Raw genomic sequence first — 19474 nt, forward strand, 5'->3', positions numbered from 1 at the left:
GGGCACTAACCTGCGGCCGAGCCCTAAAATGGTTGAAAAATAGATGCTTTATGCTAAGATCAGGGATTTCTGCCTGCAAGGGGAAAGCGCTTTAGGGCAATTGAAGAAAATACTCACATGTTGACTGTAGAAGATGTTAATTCTGAGTTCTGCCCACCCCACTGGAATGTGGTTGTACTTTTTGCTGCTGGTATTAAGCTGTGCTCAGAGGTTCCAGCCTCCTTGGGCTCTTTAGTTTCTCTGCCTCTTTCCCCTCCGACTCACCGGCTTGTTTAGCTCGCTGTTTGTGTTGAAAAACACTAAATATGAAGATAATTCTCTGTTTGTTGTATCTATTATGTAGGCGTACCTGTGGTAGATGTGTTAATGGCATTAATCTGGTCCAGCTTGCAGGTTTGGTGGTTGCGCTTTCTATTCTATCTGCGTAGGTGCTGTTGTAGTTAAATTATTTCATTATGTGTCCTTTAGAAGTTACGCCGTAAATATCCAGAAGTTTACTGGATGTTAAAACGCAGGCTGGCTCGTTTGGCTGAATGCTCACAGTGCACATCGCTGATGTGTTACCGGATAACGTTTTGCTATTTAAAAATACGCAATATGTTCTGTGTGCAAAACTGTGCACGTAAACCCCGCATGGCCGTGCGCATCTCCAGCCGCGTGGTACGACACGCAGAAACCTTTGCAGGTCAAAAAGTGAGGATAAACTTTTGAACCCAGCTCCTTGCAAATTAAGGACATGTGCAGGGACCACCGGAGCCGGGGTTACCAGATTCCAGAAGAGCACCGGACACTGACACCCACATATTGTGAAGCCAGAGACTTCTCGTTCTTCCCCATGAGCCTGGAGGATGATGCTTCAAACGCTGCGTCCTCTTTGCCCTTCCCTTGTCACCAGAAAGGACAGGCAGCGGTTTGGCGACTTCTCCCTTCGTTATGGAAATGGGACTGATACAGTAATCAGGATGCTACATATGGAGCTTTTTAAATTACTGCTCTTCAGTCTTTTGTTAGCCTTCATTATTCCTGAAGATTTTTTTTTTTCAAGTCATAAAAATGACATTTTTAATATGCAGAATTAAAAAAAAAAAGGCAATATGAAGAATACATTTTTGTCAATAAGCTTTTACCTTTTAAACCAGTTATCTTAGTTTCTGCTCTAGGTATTTTAATTGAAGATTAACTACTGTTAAAGAGTATACAAATTTAGGTAGTATATATTTGGAGTAGTAAAATAGGGCTTGAATAAAAGGTGGGAATAGAGTGGTCTGTCCATTATAATTTGAGATTGCAGAGCACAAACCAACCTCCATTAGAAGTCAGCACAGCCAACCGAGAGGCTCTTCTGATGTTAAGGCCTTTTTTTCTGTTTTGTTCCAATAACATTCACTCAAAGTGCACTTTGGAGTTGCAAGTTGGTGTTAATGCCTGCCATCTTTTTGAATAAAACATGGTTAGGTTGAAGATGATGCACATAAATATGAAATAAAACCCTAAAAGTAATTGCTACGTACTTCTGGCTTCTGACAGAAATGATCTCGATGTGCTTATTGCCCAGGATCTTTTTCCTTGGAGAACAAATTGAAGATGCTGCTTCATTCGAACCACCCACGTGTCTCTTGGGTAAACCACCTGGGATCCTTCCAAAGCGTCAGGCTCTTATCTTCCCCATAGTATCCCGTATTTCTTCCAATGGATAAAAGGATGGCTTTTCCTGAGAAAAATTGTGATAACACTTATTGTTTAAATGTATTTGGGAGTGCATCTGGTAGATTTTTGTAAAGACTTTTCTTTCGCCTCAGCGTTTTCACTAGAGCTTTAATTTTAGCAGTGTAAATGTTAACGTAAGCTTTCTATAGATCCCGTAGCCTCAATGAACTGCATGTAAAACAAACACTCTTATGAGTTCCCTTGTCATCAAGATGCGGGAGGAGGGAATGCTGCTGCTTCCATTTTCAAGGCTGGAAGGTCTTAAGTGGGGCCAGAGCTGATGCTTTACCTGCCCCGGGATGCGTGTCCTCGCGGTACCCGTGTTATATCTGCACCCCGCTGCTGTCTGCGGATCTTTCAAAGGACAACACGACCTAATATAGTGGTTCATGGCAGGTTTCCTCCTCCTCCGGTGTCTGCTGGTAAGGAAGGAACCTGGATAAGATAGAACTTAGGCTTGACTTAACATGGTGCGATAATCTCTATGTTACTGGCAAAATGGTTATCGGCTGGGGCTGTGTCCTTTATCCATGGTGCTTCCCCAGTCCTTCCCTTTTCTTCGGGTTTGTTTTTCTTGTTGTTTTCTCCCTCCTCGTAAGGGAGGGTTTGAACCACACGATCCTGCTGCAAAATCAGGACCAGCTGTCGGGACTGCGAGCGGCCGCTTGGTTGCCGTCACAGAACCTGCAGTTGATCAGCTCTGCCCTGAGCAGTAAGTGGAGACATCAGGACCACTGAGGCTGACGAGAGAGAGAGGATGGGGGGAGTTAAACCCCTGGGGCAGGGGTCTGAGCAGAGAACACAGGCACAGATGGGTATTGGAAGGGACACTCTGTTTCCTTTTATTGGATGTCTTTGGAGACGCCGGGAAGCGCGGAGTTGACTGGAGCAGCATCGCAATGTGAACAGCGGGAGCTCGGGGGAAGATGTAGAAGAGGTTTCAGAGAAAATGTCATTTGAGTGTGAATTTGTCTGGCTTTTATTCCTCCCCCTGCCTCCAAAAATCGCTGGGCAAAAGATATTCCATCCTTTGGTAGGGTCACTCACAAGTCATTTAGGTTGGTAGGCCTGTGTTGTCTTTGGGTAAGTTAGGATCTCATAAACACTGATACATTGGTACAAGGCAAATGTTTAACAATTATTTGTCAAGAAAAATAAATCTTGAGATGTGAGAACTCTAATGGACCGTCCTAGAGCCCAAACGGAAAGAAATCACCAGTCGTCACACAAGATGCTGCCTTTGTGGTTTTGGTAACAGGGCTAATTTATTTTTAACTTGTTAGTGTGTTTTGGCTGGTTATATTACATCTTCTCTCATCTAATTTTCCTCTCCTCCAATTCCACTCTTACTGCGCTCCCTAGAAACGCTGCATTTATTTGTGGGGGTTGGATTTTTTGCAACGCGAGTCAAATTGGTGTTTTGGAATGTGCGGTGACTCTTCAACCCAGGTCCTCGGTCCCCGGTGCTGGGTCGGCTGTCGTAACACCCTGAAATACTAATTTTGAACCATCATTCAGGTTGCTGTAACGTGTTCTTGTTCAGCCGACTGACATCAGGATGTTTGTAATTAATTTCTACATCTGAGCATCGTTGCTTTGCCTACATCTTATTTCCAAGCTATATCAGCACCTGGAAATTTCAGAGAGATGAAGAGAGAGTCTTTTTGGGGGGTGGCTCAGGAAAGTTCATCTCCTTTAGCCTTAAACATGGTCTGGTTCCCGTGCACAGGGACTGTACCTGTGTTTTCTGGCATATAATTGCCTGGATTTTAGAACAATCTGTGCCCAGGAAGAGTGTAATGAGGAAGGAAACCCAGCCCTTGGGTGCTTGCCTAGAAAAATGGAAGTATCGCGGTGGCACGGATAGAGGCTTTAAGTTATTAATACGTGCTGGGTCTGTGTCATGGGATCCCTGCAAGTCGCGCGGTCTTATTTAAAGCCTGACTTAGTGGACTTGCCCCTTTATAAATGTTTCACTGGGCTCAACTTTGCCAGTGTTGCTGTTTATTTGGAACCGAAGTCCTGTAAAGTAATGATGAGAAAACATTAACTTTGGATTCAAAGGTTTATTCCTGATCTTTGTGGTTATTGAGAAAAAACGTGAAGAGTTTGAACTGAAACTCTTGGTGCAGAGACAGGAAATAAGTTATGCCTTTAAAAATATATTAATTTTATGAATTTCAAATGTTTTTATTTGGAGGGTGGGCTAAAGACTTTGCATTTTTGAAATGAATGATGTTGAAGCAGCTTACAGAAAGAGTCCCGTTCTGCAAATCTTTCCCAAATTCCCAAATCATTGGCTGATTTATTTCTATAAAACCATTTTAAGATAGTAATAGTTAAATAATACAGAAAAGAATCAGTGAAGGCTCAATGCTGTTCAAACAGCATGTGCTGGATGGGGAGAAGCACAGTGTCTTGATTAAAAGAAATGCAGGAAACTTAGTTATTGCAAAGTATTTGCAAAGGATTTGTGGGTGACTAAGAAACGTATAGACTTGAGCTTTTTCGTTTTTAAATAAAAACCAGATACGTGTCTTCATCCTTTGCTGGCTTGTTGACTCCATTTACTTGGAAGGGATTTTTCAACATTTAAAACGAATTAAAATTCATGAATCATTTGTGCTTAAAGGCACAAGCTTTCATGGCTACAACAGTTAAGGCTTCTCACTGGTTATGTACCTAAATACTGGTTTGGATGTGTGAATTTTGTACTTACTCCCTTAAAAAAATGTAGATAAAAGCTCTAATAGGTGGGATAAAGTAAGTGTTACCTGTTATAATTATTGTGCTTGAATAACTGTAATTTCTCAGTGTTGAGGTTTATTGGTATTGCCGGAGTGATCCGTGTTTGCTCTTAAACTCTTCGGATTTGGTGCTTCTGCTCGTGTGCTGTGACCCTGCTCAAGGTTTCACTGCGGTACGTGGGGATTAGATTAAGATCAGCATTGTTTTCCTCTACGGTAAATGCAGCATATGAACCTTGTAAATTGTTTTAATTATTGTGGCTGGTCGATTGCTGGTACAGCCAAGCGAGCTGTTTTATACACATACAGCGGGCTTTGTCATGTAGTTTTGAGCTTTCCTGGTATTTGCTTAAAAATGTGACTTGGGGAAGGTAGGTGGGCAGTCAACAGAAAATTATCATTCCGCATGAAAATATACGTTGTTTTTCAAATGCATTATTTCGAGGATACTTGAAATGATTCAGCGTGGTTTAGGATTCGTTTAGGAAGCTCGTTACTGTAACACCCCCGTGCCCGGTCCCTGTTGCGGAGCTGTCGGTGTTGAGAGAAGAATTTGCAGCCGTTCAGGCTGGTTTCTGTTCCACCCTTTGTTTGCAGACGAAAATGGGGGAGCAAGGTGAGGTGTTTGTCACTACGCACATGCAATATGTATTGCTGAGAATTAAAGATGTTGCATTGGAACATGAATTTAAGTTAAAAAGGTAAAATAGCAGACAAATAGGGAAGCAAAGCAGGAACATGCTCTTTTGGATGTTTGTTGCTAAGGCTGGTTTGTGCCATCATGGACTTTGACTGCAAGCTGTGTTCACGTTTTGCAGAAGGGATTTTTAAGAGCAGTGAAATAGTTTAGAGTGAGGGTTTTTATATTCCATTGGCCAGATAATTAGTGTTTGAAGCTTAACGAGACCGAGCATCCTGTAGCTACAACTAGAAAACACGCAGTGCCTGCAAGAACAAACCCGTCCGGCCGTGTCCCTCGGTTGGCTTCTTCTGGACTTTTTATGTTGCGACCCTTGCTGTTCCCGTTTGACCGAGATCCACCTGGGAACCTCCCCAGGAACATATGAAACTGCTGCATCTGTAGGTGTTGGTGTTCCCCACTTTTGGTGTTCCCCACTTTCCATGGGTGCTGCTGCTCTTGGCAGACTGAGAAGGCATTGGGAGGGGAACACACTGTGGGACTGTGCACCCGAAGAGCTGTTTTTAGGGAAGAAGTAAATTAAGAATAAAAGAGAAAGAACTGATAAACATTTGAATTTATCTTGAGAAAACAAAATTATAAAGATATACAGGCTCCTTTTGTGGAAAAGCACGGGGAAGGAATTTATAGGTTATTAAAAGCTTCATAGCAACCCAGCATTCTACTACTGTTTCTTTGCCTCCACCTCCTACAAGATTTTACTTCCCTTGTAATAATTAGTTTGAACTTGCGTCTCTTTCTGTGGATCCAGTAATTTTCGTACAACTTCAGGATTTTTTTTGTGTGTGCTTTAAATCTTTCTTCTAAATAATGTGGGTTTTTTTATAACCAAAAAAAAAAGCAGCCATGAATACATTATAATTTCAATTTTCATGGTGCGTGAAAGATTTCTGCACTAGGTCTTTATTGTTTTTGAAGAATTCATCACCCTAGTTAAGAAGCTTAATATAAATTAAAGAAGGTATTAAGGAACATTAAGACATCAAAATGTGGAGCGTTCTTTTCCTTTCGATTGCTCCAAATGCAAACAAGTTGAATAAAATGCAATCAAAGGGCCTGTTTGGAGAACATTGAGTGGCTTTACAGCTGTGCTGGAGAGAACCTCTGGTAAGAGCATAATTCAAATAAAAAGGCCTTTCTTTCCTCCTCCTAATTCTCTTTGTTGTGGTGACAACAGAGTACAAGCCCGATAAAAATTTAATCACCTTATCTTTTTAAAGCAAATTGCATATTTGTTTACACACAATATACGTAACATAAAAAAGAAGAAGCTGCTATCCGCTCCCCCTCCCCTTTCTAATCGCATTAAAGGCCTAGAAGTTTTAAAAAGAAGAAAAATGGCAATGTTTTATTTTTTATTCTGAAGTCCCATTGTTGAGGATTGCTTTCTAAAGACGGCCCAGGGGAAGATGAATATCGCCCAACTCCGGACCAGCGGAGTTAGTCCAGCTTAACTGGCCTGTGCGGCGCCATTGAGAGTCTTGGGCGCGATGGGAGGATTAGAGATGGGCCCATGGATCCTGCGCTTGGATTTGAAGCTGCTTTGTAATAAATTGCCTTTGATTCTGTGTCAGATCTGCAAACCTGAACTATTTTCCGCGTTATATGTGTTTCTGAAAGGCCGCCGTGAGAGAGACGGTGCGTGGGCACTGGTTTCATTGTAGTTGCCTTTCCGCTAGACTGATGAAATCTTAGTCCCTTGTGTTGAATTTGAGACACGTTTTCAGTTTTCTTCTCGCCTTAGTGCACAGACCATAAGGAATTGTTGGTTTTGTTTATTTACTATTTGATAGGTACTGGGGCGCTAACAAAAACATAACCAGAAGTATTTTCTGGCCTACACCGAGTGGCTCTGGGCTGAAAACCCACTCACTGGATATAAATTTAATCCCAAGGAAATACTCAACAGGCTTTAAAATTATGAAGGCTCCTGTGCTTTGTGGTTCCTGGATCTATTTTTCCATACCTCACTGTACCCTTTGGGTCATTTTGGTGATTTTGTTCCTCTTGATTTGAGGATCGGATCAGCAAGGACCCACCTCAGCAGTAAAACTGGGGAAAACTTGTGTTGTACAACAGTCGTCATAGACTCTCCTCAATTTTACTCGTCATGTTGATTATGTCTGCATGTTTCTTTCCTTCTCTCCCTTCTGCCCACACAGAAATTAATTTGGAAATCTTTTCCTTTAGGCTAATGAGACAGTGTTGGATTTGAGGCCAAAAAGATGACCTTGGTGATCATCTTGTAGCTCTGCAAGCGGATCCATCGGATTGTATGTGCACTTAATTTGTGTAGCCCAGACCTGGTAATCATGGGGCGCTGGAGTCTCCCATGGAACCGGGTTCAAGCTGATCTCTGGTGTACAGAAACAAACAATTACGTGGATTGTACAAGTCCGAGTTGTGTTCCAGGAGAGCAAAGTATAAAGTCATCACCTGTAGGAGGGTTTGTCTTGGGAGGGCTCAGCCAACGAATGGTGCTGGCACAAAAGGTAACGGCAGCTTGAGATGTATGTTGGCCTATAAAACAAAGTCAAGGTTGGTATTTCAACTTACTTCTGCTGCAGCGTGGCCAGCCAGCCAAGAAATGAGGTTGTTATTTGGGGTGACGGGTGTGTTGGGTTAGGGTGCGCTTTGGAAAACCCACTGTGGGAACCGCAAATATCCTTCTGAAGTGTGTGCGCGTTTGTCAGCTACTTAAATAACGAGGTGTTTGCAGAGCGATGGTGTGATACGCCGTGGGGATTTGTCGAGTGCGGAAATCCATCCCTCTCCATGGCTTAAGATGACAGTGGCCCATTTGTGTCTGATGTTCAATTATTACATGATATCGTTGCCAAAAAAAAAAGATTAAAACGCGGTAGTTATGTTGGATGATATATCCTGATCATCTTGCTGGAAATTGAGGAGTATTAAACAAAATGAATGGCACATTCTCAATGCCATGTGTTGGGTGTTGTTGGTGCAGGTGACAGGTTTAGGGGCCAGCAAGGCACCTACAGGAAAATCTGGCATCGATAACCACACGGTAGCGCCAATAGATACAGTGCGGTCCTGCAGTCTGTGCTCTGTGTAGCAATATGAAAAATATCAGACTAAAAATCAAGACGCTGACTTCATGCAGAGGGTATGGCAGACTAATTAAAGAAAAAAATGTGTACCAATTGAGCCTATAAAACTCTTCCTGACCTTGAGAAAACTCCCAGGGAGCTGTGGGAAACTCCGGTCTGTCCCCTCTGAACTTTTTTGTGTTGTTGTTTAAATATAGTAACTGCTTTTTTAATTAAAAAGAAAAATTAGATGGCATTTCAAATTGTGTCCATGGTGCCTTGGGGACCTATTACAGTACAAATTACCCTATAGTATTTAGCGAGGTCTTGTTTACTATTGTGTGAAGCGAGGGTTACCAGTGTGAGGATGGAGGACAAGAAGGGCCCTTCTTTGAAAGTCTGGCTCTGCACATGAAAGTGACGCCAGCAATTGGAAGCAATTTGTGGAATTGTTTGATTATATTAATTATGGCACCAGCAAACAGTGCTTGGGAAACAGTTTTGTTTTCTTGCATTCTTGCTTGATTGCTTGCAGCAAAAGCCAAGATACAAAATGTGCCTTTAAGGGCTGCCGGAGAGCGCGGTTCAAGCCATTGTGTGGAATTGGCACCGAGCTTGAAAGGGTCGTGTCCGGCTTGATGTGAGAGTTTTCCAAGTCCAGCCTTGGCCTGAACTTCACCCAGGTCAGCCTCTTGAATTAAAACAGCTTCTGTCTTCCTCATCAAGAAGGAGCAGCCCTTTCCCTGCTAAATAGGAGCCCGTAATGAAATCCACGTTATTTCCAGCAGTGCCACCTCTTGTAGCGATGGCTTTCAGTCCAAAAGCCTTTATAAACTTAACAAATGGATACACAAGACTCAATTCAGTTCATTGCTGAACCGCCGCCTTCCATGCTGTGGTCTGGGGCAGCCGTTCCCCAGTTTATGAGAAAACGTTTTAGTAGTTAAGGATTTCCAAACAGAATCTCCCAAGCTGGGACTGTGGCAATTCCTCTGCTGGTGTTTGGTCAGGATGGGGGACAGTCTAGTTCTGCTCAAAAGTGGCTTTAAGAAGTTTTTTTCTGCTCTCTGTCGTCAAGCAATGAGTTGTGGCTATTTTGTGTAGATCCCAAATGCCACACCAAGGCATTAGTGTGATTCTTATTTGGAAGGGCAGAGTCTGCTTTCCAGTCCCCATGGAGGTCAATTGCCCTCCTTGGACAACTTCAACCCTCACAAGCCAAGCGAGGTGGTAAGAGCAGATCTTGTACCAGCTGGAAAAGGTGGTGTGAATTCAGAATAGAATTACTGGAGAATTGTGAAGGGATTTACGTAAGTAAAAATCATCGCCTGATCTGTGAAAGTAATTGAAGTTTGAATCCTGAGGGTCACGAGGAAAGGAGTATCCCTTGTTTCTTGAGTGGATCTCTCATCAACTATTCCACTGAAATTGTCTGGGTAATCACATTATGCTTGTGGTCATGGTGATGGGAGCAGAGTAGATTGGCTCCCACAGGTACACTGTGCTTAAATCTTTGCCCTAGGAAGACTGGTAGGTGTTGAAATATTGACCAGAGAATTCCTCCCTGATCCAGGGCCTGGTCAGCTCAGGCCATGGGTCTCATCCCTCTTCTCGCTTGTCATATTAAAAGATCACGTTTGCCTCGGATAAAAATTATTTCCAGTATATCAACTGTGCTATGGTAAGTTGTTTTCTGATGTTCAGTCCATTTTTAACATTTGAGCGTTAACAGGAAACAAGCAATTTCAGGTGGTTGAGTCCTCTACCTGCAGCATTCAGAGCAAGTGAACAGGATATTTTGTTTAGAGGAGGGAAAATCCAAGCTCAGGATCCCACTGAATCTCTGCTCAGAAATTCCCGAATGGAATAGGAGGCTTGGAGATAATAGCAGGTGAAGAATAGTCCAGGAATTTCTTGATATCAAGTGCAAAGAGGAATATTTTCTATTGCAGCAAGAGCTGCTGGTGTAGCCTTAATGTGTTTTGTCCTAAGACAGTGATAAGAACCCCGAGCCAGCGCTTTGCTGCCGAAGCGCGGCAGGTACCGCTGCAGGTGGCCGGTGTAATACAGCTGCTGCTATTGGTAGGATGAACTTCTAATTTCTACCCGACAGCAAAGTTCTTATGAATCAGTAGACCTGAAATCTTTTAGCTTGATTCCCTCCGTAACACTTTTTAATGCCGTAAGAAAACTGTGTAATCATTTATGCAAACACCTCCACGTTCATCAGCGCTACTTGGGATAGTTACCAGTCGACTTTTTTTACACGTGTGCATGCGAGAAGGGAGTTGTTGAAGTTCAGCAAAAGGAGTTGTTCTCTTGGCTGTGCTGGAAACCTGCCCTGCACCTATATTATTACACCTGTTTTCAATGATGTGTTTATCAGTTGCTTTAAAATGACTCCCGTCCCTGGCCGTGCTACAAGGAGATGCCGTAGTATCTTGATTCGCATCTAAACTGCGTCTGGCATTCAGTCTTGAAACTCTTCCATTCAAACTCAATGTGTCGGTAGCTTTGCGAGAGACAGGACGATTCCTAATTATTGAAAAGATCCGTGGAAATAGGAAATAAAAATGTGGAGACGGGGAAATGTGAAAAATGAAGTTGGATTAGAGATTGAAAAGTCATGAAGGGCAGAATAGCAGGTGGTGACAGGTAACAGTTGGAATAAAAATGTCTATGGGGAAAAAGCAGAGCGGTGCTCTGTCCCCCTGACGTTGGATTAGTTGGAAGAGCAGATATTGTATCAGCCTTCGTCCTCCTCCTGGTTGAAGCAGCAATAATGAAAACAAAGCAAAAGTAAAATGTGCTGGTATTGGACACTTATGCTTTGTGTAATTGTGAAGCTCCAGGCTGCAATGCATTGAACTACTGCAAGTCAGGAAGCAGCTGGTGGCTTTTTTGGGGAAAATTGGCTAAAATATTGTGTTTATCCTTTATTTTGTGCATGTGAACCTGCACTTAGACTTGGAAGGTATTTTTCCTGATGAGGTATCGCTTTTCATTTAAATTTGAAAATTCTCCCTTTACTTTTTTGCACTTATAAATGGCCCAGTTTGAATTAAATCCTTGGCGAGACAAAGGATATTATGCTAATAGTGTGTATTCTTATATGTTAGTTATTAACAGTAGTTGAAACTGAAATAATGAAGTGGATTAAACTATTTTACAGCTGGATTTTCACATCTAACCTGGGTTAGCTGATGCTGCAAGTACCTTTTACATAAGACCTATCTGGGCACTTCTTGTTACAGACACGGTTATGATGGATGGGAATGAATTTGCTAAGCTTTCAAATATCTTACGTGCCTCTGAGGACTGTCCATTAATAACATTAATATACAGGTATTTCCCACTGCTGTATGCAAGGCATTTCTTAGAACTTTGAATTTAACGTCTTTTTTTGAACACACCGTCCTTTTCACTGTAATCCATTAGCAACTTGGCAAAATAAAGTAATTGTCCAACAGACGAAGGGAAAAAAAAATCTATTAACATTTGCTACAAATCCGAGTCGTACAGGCAGCACTTAATTAACGGAACAGATTTCTTGCTATGTATTCAAGCTAACATAGCCATTGTTCAGGAGAGATTAGACCCTTAATGTAAGTAAGTTAAACTAGACCTCCATCTAAAAATACCCGTCATTTCAGCTATTAAAGGTCTGATGTCTTCTTCGGTGACAGATATATCGCCCTTCGTTTCCTCGGTGTTGTGAAATGTAAAGTATGCGTCGTGTGTAACGCGAGAAACATGCGGAGGTCGATGAACCCCCGATTGTGCCGCTCCCGACGACCCGAGACCTCCCGGCACCGGCGCCCAAAACCACAACGGGCCCCGGTGTGGAACGGGGGCCGTTCCAGCCCCCCAACCCCTGTGCCGTGGGCTCCAATCGGCTCACTTCGATATCTTATGAATTTAACGCTACCCAAGCAGCCTGTCCCTCATCATCCTGCTGGGAACTACCACTCTGTACACTTCTTACCCATTATATACTATATTTCAATCCAAATAGGTGTTTGGGGGTGCAGGTGAGGTACAACTTTACTTCTCCATATGTGCAAGTTAATGACAGACTGAGATTGCTGTTCTAAATCCATTTTCCCCAGTGCAGCTCCATGTGCAGCGTATCCTTTTTTTCCCTCAAAATGTGTTCAAAATGAGATTGTTTGGTTAAACACTATAGATGATAATCTGGGTCTGGGATCCTTTGGGTATTCTGAGAGCTCCCTGAAAGTTTCTGAAGCTGGGTTTACTTCATCTTTGGGGCTGCAAGAGTGAAAATGGACATTTTGGCTGTGAATTTAATGCCACATCTCCTCCCTTCCTCCCTCCTTTCCGCCAATTAGCATTTTTTTGGAAATTAGAGTCTCACGAAGCCTACGAACATAAATAGAAGTGTTTTAGGATTTGTTTGCTTTAATTAATTTAAAGCGTGTCTTTCTGAGAGGATTTAGTTAAACATCTTTCTTAAACAGTAACGTGCCAGTAACAGCAACATTAGCGATTGTGATAAGCCCCAGAAAGGGAAACCAAGTAGAAAGGAAAACGAAATGCTTCTTTGTGCAAAAAATAGATGGTATTCCCAGGAAATCAGTGGAAACTCTGTTTGGGGACACTTGGGTAGCTCAAAACAGCAGAAAACATACAATGTAAAATAAATCCTGCAAAGGTAGAGAGCAGGACTGCGTGAAATCGCTCTTTTTGCTGTCTTTATTTTGTTTCCTTCTGTTTTAACTGTTGCTGTTTATTTTCTGGCAACACCCAAGATGTTCTCAGGCTTTCCAAATAGGAAATAAGCTGCTTTTCATGTAATGATAAATGATTTTTCGTAACGAAGATTGAGTGATTGTAAGGCTAATGATATTAATGGGATTTATATGAAAGCATCCAATTAAAAAATTCGAAATGGCTGCATCGAACACAACTATACAATGTAATACAATCACGTAATAAATATGTGGTCAAGCCACACTATGTTATCTACTTTGATTAATTGAACCTTACACGTGCAAAGATAGTCATTGTCAGACTTCTCAGCTGCCAAGAAAAAACAATCTCGATTATTTTCCCAGTGAAATAATCATTACTTATTTTGGTGTGTTCTGCCATCTGTGAAGAGAAAATGGCTGCTGCCTTGGGTGGGAAATCCAACATCTTGCAGAGCTCTGCAAAGTTGATCCTGCTTGGGCCTCAGTGTGAACTGGAGTTTATGGAGTTACATGCGTCATGTGTTGCTTTTCACCTCTCTTGTGCTCTTGTTTTTTGGGGGGGTTTGTTTTGTTGTTAGGTTTTTTCTGTTTGTTTTTGTTATTTTTGCTCGGTTTTGTTATTTTTGTTTGTTTTGGTTGGTTGGTTTAGTTGTTTGGTTGGGCGGTGTAGGTTGGGGCTGGACAGGTGTAGGTTGGGTTGGCTTGGGCCGGTGTGGGTTGGGTTGGGGTTGGCGGTGTACGTTGGGCTGGGCGGTGTAGGTTGGCTTGGGGTTGGCAGTGTAGATTGGGTTGGCTTGGGCGGCGGTGTAGGTTGGGTTGGGGCTGGGCGGTGTAGGTTGGGGCTGGGGTTGGTGGTGTATGTTGGGCTGGGCGGTGTAGGTTGGGTTGAGGTTGGTGATGTAGGTTGGCTTGGGTGGTGTAGGTTGGGTTGGGGTTGGCGGTGTAGGTTGGGTTGGGGCTGTGCAGTGTAGGTTGGGGCTGGGGTTGGTGGTGTATGTTGGGCTGGGTGGTGTAGGTTGGCTTGGCTTGGGCGGTGTAGGTTGGGTTGGGGTTGGCGGTGTACGTTGGGTTGGGCGGGTGTAGGTTGGGCTGGCGGTGTGTGAGTTTTTTGTTTTGTTGTGCATCTATGTGGGTTTTTCGTTGTGTGTGTTTGGGTTTTTAATTAGTTTTACTTATTTATTAGGGTTTTTTTTAAGCAGACCATCTCCAAAAGTCGCACTGTGGGGCCTTTGGGCTGCTTAATAACCCCGGTTATGAAACAGCAAACAGGCATTTCCCTGGCTTTCCTTCACCGTTGCCGTACGGTGGCGGTGCCGCCACCGGGAACAATTTGCGACCCATGGGAGGAAGACGAGAAGGTGTCTCTGGGGCCGCGTCCCCCGATGGGTGCGGCTGTGCCGGAGCCGCAGACCTCCTGTCTCCAGGAAATCATAAGCGTCTCGATCTTTTTGTCGGGCCGTGATACGAGAATCCGCAGCTGAATTTCGATACGAGGGGGAGGGAAGCCGATTAAGTGTTGGAGATAAGGTTATGTGACACCACAGGTTAAAAATACCTGAACTGAGTTTGGCCAAACGCCGGAGATCCGCGTCGCAGGGGTTGGGGTGGCGCTCAGTGAGCTTCCAAGGGGCCGCATCTCTTGTTTTACAGCATTTCTTTGGACTTTGCTATGTTGCATTTCTCATCTAAAACATCACCAATGTGTCAAGTTAAAAGAAAATATAAAAGTGTAACAAACTGTAGCTATTTAAGAAGAAAAGGGCAAATATTGTTGTTCGGCACAAATGGCTGGAGAAAGACTAAAATTAGATCCTGTGCAGCCTAATTCTGGCTCCGCTAAAAGGTGACAGTTGAAACCCTTAACAAATACTGTGGTTTAGCAGAAACAACAACAAAACCCGGTAAACAAACCCAAAATGGTGTAGTTTGTTCCACCCTTGGCGGTATGATTGTAGCAGGTCTGGGAAGCAAACTGAAGACATTCAAGAACCTTCTGATTCTTAGGACAGAATATAATTCTACTGTTTACCAGTTGTTTTTTGTTCATAACTTGTATTCTCATCACTAAGAATATTTATAAAAATATATTTCGGGAGGTGTGTGTAAATAATAGGAATGATCTGCTGAGGCTTGTTTCAAATTTTGCCGTGATGTTGAGCATGTTTGTCATGCATCCTCTTGTTTTTTACAGATGGGCTGAAGCCGGAGACCAAGACGCTTCTTACTGTTGCCTCCAAGAAGAAATCAAAGGCGGGGAAGGGAGATACAACCAAAGAGGAGGAAAACAGCAAGAACGATTCAGCCCAACCTATTACCATCTCTCTTCTCTTTAAAAGATACGTCTTTGACACACAGAAGAAAATGATTCAATCCTGATAGCGATTGCACCTGAAAGCCCAAACTCTGAAATAAACTCAGGTGGAACCTGGTTTTTGTCTGAACGCATTAAACCTGTTCCATCGTCACCAACAGAGCCTGGAAGCTCCTGCTGACAATGTGCTGCCTTTCAAAATCTCTGCAATCTGGTTTTGTTCTGTTAGAATCTGCTTATTTTGCCATCTTTGCCGTGTTAAATCTCCCTGGCCTCTCGGAGAACGTCACCCACCGGGTGTGTTCTAACAGGGCTGGTTTGCTGGAGAGTTGTTTGGAAGTTTCTCTTGATTTCCAAGTTTGTTAATGTAAATCTGGTCAAAATGTGAATTTCACGTGACCCACGAAGTGAAGCTGATTAGTCTTGGTTCAGTTCCCCCAGCAAATTGGGGTCTAGAAAGCACACGATGTAAAAGGTGAAACCTGAAATGGATGTTTCACGTTCCTTCAGCTGCAAATATGTGAGATGCTGTCTGAGAGATGGGGATGGAGCTTTTTATAACTATGATTTCTATCTAGAAATGTTTTGCATATTAAACATGATGATGTGCATAACTGAGAGTCTTAATTGTCCTGTTTGCTGTTCTGAAGATTCAGAACCTATCTTCAGGGGCATTTCTATAGCTTGTCTGTATTTCCTGCCTGTTCTGCAGCAAATCTGACTCCAGAACTGGTTTATTTTTTTGTAATCAAAAGGTTTTTGGTGTGTGAAAGAACAAGTTGCCCCTGGAAATAGCCAAGGGCTTTATTTCATTAAAATAATGATAGAAGATTGCAGTATAAGCCTTGTAAAATGAACATCTCCACGATGCTTTAGAAACCATTTGTTGCTTAATAGGGATTTCATGGCTGCTTTAGTTCTTCCTCTCGATTTTGTGTCCCAGGCTTATAAAGAGGTGAGCACTGGTAATATCCTTTCTATGTTACTTACAAAGCATCGGACACCTTAATGTGAAAACTTAACAATAATTCCACAGGTCCGAGAGCTCCAGTCTGGCACAGAAATTGGACTCAGGCTTGGCAGCATGGAAAGTGTTAGTTCCTGCCTTTTGAAGAACAAATCTGCTGCTTGTTGGTGTTAAATTCACTGAAGCCAGCCGTGGAAGGTGACCACATGCATAATGTAAGTGCATTAGTTGCACATGGGAGTAAATAAATTGCTACACTCATTCTTAATAATCCTGTTATTGTTATATTATTAATAACACTCAGTGTTATTAATCAAATATCCATTGATGGGCACGAGTCCATCATGTTCACATGATCATGTGTTTTTCAGTCTTTTCCTTTTGATTTCCAGGTAACCAAAGTGGATACAAATGGCAAAAGTATCAGCTGTCGAGAGGATATTTGCAACTGGACAGCGGAGAGACAGGGCAGGTCTGGTGTCTAAACTAGGGTGGTGGTGCCCCTTTAAATCGGAACAGAATTAGCGCTTTGTGGAATAATCCCAAACAATTTCTGCTGAGTGAGTCCCAGTGAAGCTTTAGCACATCCCTTAAGATTATGGGGTTTGCTTTCAGCATGATCCCAGGGGAATTAGGGAGACAACTTCAACCATGGCTTAATGTGCCTTGTGCTGGAAAATGTGTCCTCTATAGTGAAAAATAATGCTTTTTCATCCCCCTGTCACCTCTCCTTCCCCATTTCTTTCCTCTTCCCTTTGGAAAGAGTGTTTATTATGTTATCTTTCTTTTAAGCCTTTATCAAGTCCTGGTTTGTACCCTGCACTATTACTCTGCTTAAGATACTGCAGTGATGGAAACTAGAGAACCAGGTGACATAGAAGGAATGCTGTTATTACCACCCCAGGTTAGTCTAAGAATTATTGGTATTAAAAAAATATATTTATTAAGGAACTTACATTTTTATCTGTATAGTTCTAATGTCCTCGCCAAATTTTAAATGGGTCACTAAATTCTGCCAACTCTGCTTGGAGCTGTGGTAAGAAAAGGGCAGTTGTTGGTAGAGGTGTCCTGCTCTGGGATATCACTGGCTGCTCCAGAGTTGTTGGCTTTGCACTTAGAGCTTTTTCTCATTTCTAAGGCGTTTTTGAATAGTTCTGGAGGGGAGGCTGTCGGTGTAAATGGTGGGATGTGTTTTTACGAAGCGCTGTCTGGTTAATGTTTTCCCCCCTACGCTGTGGATAGCCTGCAGCAGGATCAGCGTGGCAGTTCTTACAGAGTTAGTTCTGCAGCTGAAAGGTCTCGTCCTGCCCAGGGTCCATAGTTTATTGCCTGGGGTGCTCCAGGGGAGCAGCCGCAGCTTACAGAGCTGGACCCCCATCCCTTTCTCATCCAGTCTCCTGTAATATATGGAAAATGGGAGGAAAGCTTTTTTACAAGTATAATTTTCACACTAACGTACTAACTCAGCATCTTTCTTCCATCCCCTCGCTCCAAGGCCTTCTCCCCCGTGATCCGATTTCCCATCTTTGCCTGTTGCTTCTCCTCGCTCTGGTTTTGCCTCTGGAGAAGGTGATGTCAGTCTGGGTGCTGACAGGGCCCTCATGGTGGATTTTGGGAGCCCAGCGTGGCGGGACTGGCCCGTCCCTGCTCCTACACCTGCTCCTGCTGCCGTGAGTAACTCCTGAGTACAGGCACTTGGGCAAAGTCTTGGGGGCAGTTACTGGTGACACAGGAGGAGCGGGAACGTGTCCATCCCTTCACCTGCCACCATCTCCTGTCCTTCTTGATAATAATCCTCTCAGTAAAGCCCTATCACAAAGCCTCGTCCCTTCGCTTTGCTCCCTGGGCAGAGGTTTGTGTAGGACAGAGGTTTGTGTAGGACAGAGGTACCTCTTGAAGGCTGGCGTTTGATTTTGTGGTTTTTTTCCCCATTTTTCATTTCAAAAGGAGGACTTAAGCGTGCCTGAGAACTTTGATAATAATGTGCTATTACTGCAGATCTCTGGCTGCTGTCCTGAGGCTGTTGGATACACATTTGAAAAAGGGTGAAATGGTGGAACAAAATGATTACGGGAAAATCAAAGCTTTTAAAGACATTTGTAGGATGAACAGATGTTCAAACATTCTTTTATTTCGTTTCCAGACAGACGTAGAGACTTTCCTTTCATCCTCGTAATCAGTGCATTATGCTGTAATTTGTAAAAATGGCATTAAAAAAATATTAACAGGGTCATATTGTGATCTACTGACTCTGTGTCGTTAAGCCGTGAAGTTAAGAACGGCATCTGGGAGCAGGGGTTAAATGTTGCGGATTGTACTGTACCAGCGTATATTGTCAGACTATTTTAGAATGAATCCAAAACAGAATAAAGATGTAAGGAGGTTTTTTCAATACCGCTAAGGGTTGTCAGTGTTGCAAAACTAGGAATTATTATGGCTGTGCAGATGTTCGGTGAGTAATACATCTGTGGGTTTGCGAGGAGACGAGCACTGAGGAAAGCTTTGTTTTTCCCAGCCTGTTTTCTGCTCTTCCTCGGGGTTTGTTTTAGACCTGCGGGCTGGCGTGTGATCCTGCCCCAGGTCCTGAGCCCGAGGGCCGGCGCCTGCAGCCGCACCATTCAGTAGGTGGCATCCTTTACTTGGCCTCAAAACTAAAGCTCCCCACCTAAAAATGTGCTGCGTGCTGGTGTTGATAATGAGGATTTTGCATCGAGCTCGCAGCCCATCTCTCAAAGAGCAGTTTCTGTTCTGTGCTTAATGACTCGGGCAGTCGTTAACTCTGATCTTCTGGCCAAACCCTGAAGTACCGGCGTCCTTTCTGGGTCTGTTTCTGGCTCAGTTGGTAGTAGCTCTTTTCCTCACATCCTACCAAGTGTGTTAATTTGTGGCGAGTACCTGAGCGTGGAAAAATGAGCTTTCCCTGCTCGTCCGAGCAGCCACGGGGTGGCAGAGGAAAAGCGACGAGGAGCTGTCACCTGTATTTACATCTGGAAACGCTCTGGGATCTTGTGGAATGAGGGGTGAAAGGACCAAAGGAACATGAATTATTAGCACTTTAAAAACCCCACGTTTTCCTTTTATTTGAATATCCACACTGAGGTGAAAAGCTCTTTATTTACAAACACATGAGTTCTAAATGAACTTGCTGAGTATATAAATAGAATAATTTTAAGATAAAGCCTAGTGTGGGGAGCCCGACCTGCTGAGTCTGAAGCAGAGCTGGGTGATTACAGTCTGCGCTGAGGCCGGTTGTACCGGGTGTTGAGCATCCAGAAGGAAT

At 43.2% G+C, this 19474-nt stretch overlaps 1 protein-coding gene across 1 annotated transcript in view; it reads left to right on the forward strand.

The window, feature by feature from the left end:
- Window positions 1-16303, forward strand: part of EEFSEC (eukaryotic elongation factor, selenocysteine-tRNA specific) — a 101629-nt gene extending 85326 nt beyond the window's left edge. Inside the window, exon 7 of the mRNA XM_080350628.1 lies at window positions 15108-16303. Coding sequence (XP_080206754.1) covers window positions 15108-15292 — 185 coding nt within the window. The 3' untranslated portion in view covers window positions 15293-16303. The remainder of the gene's footprint in view (window positions 1-15107) is intronic.
- Window positions 16304-19474: the final 3171 nt, after the last annotated feature.

Source organism: Nesoenas mayeri, assembly GCF_963082525.1.
Source record: "Nesoenas mayeri genome assembly, chromosome: 10".
In the NCBI taxonomy this organism is placed as follows: domain Eukaryota; kingdom Metazoa; phylum Chordata; class Aves; order Columbiformes; family Columbidae; genus Nesoenas; species Nesoenas mayeri.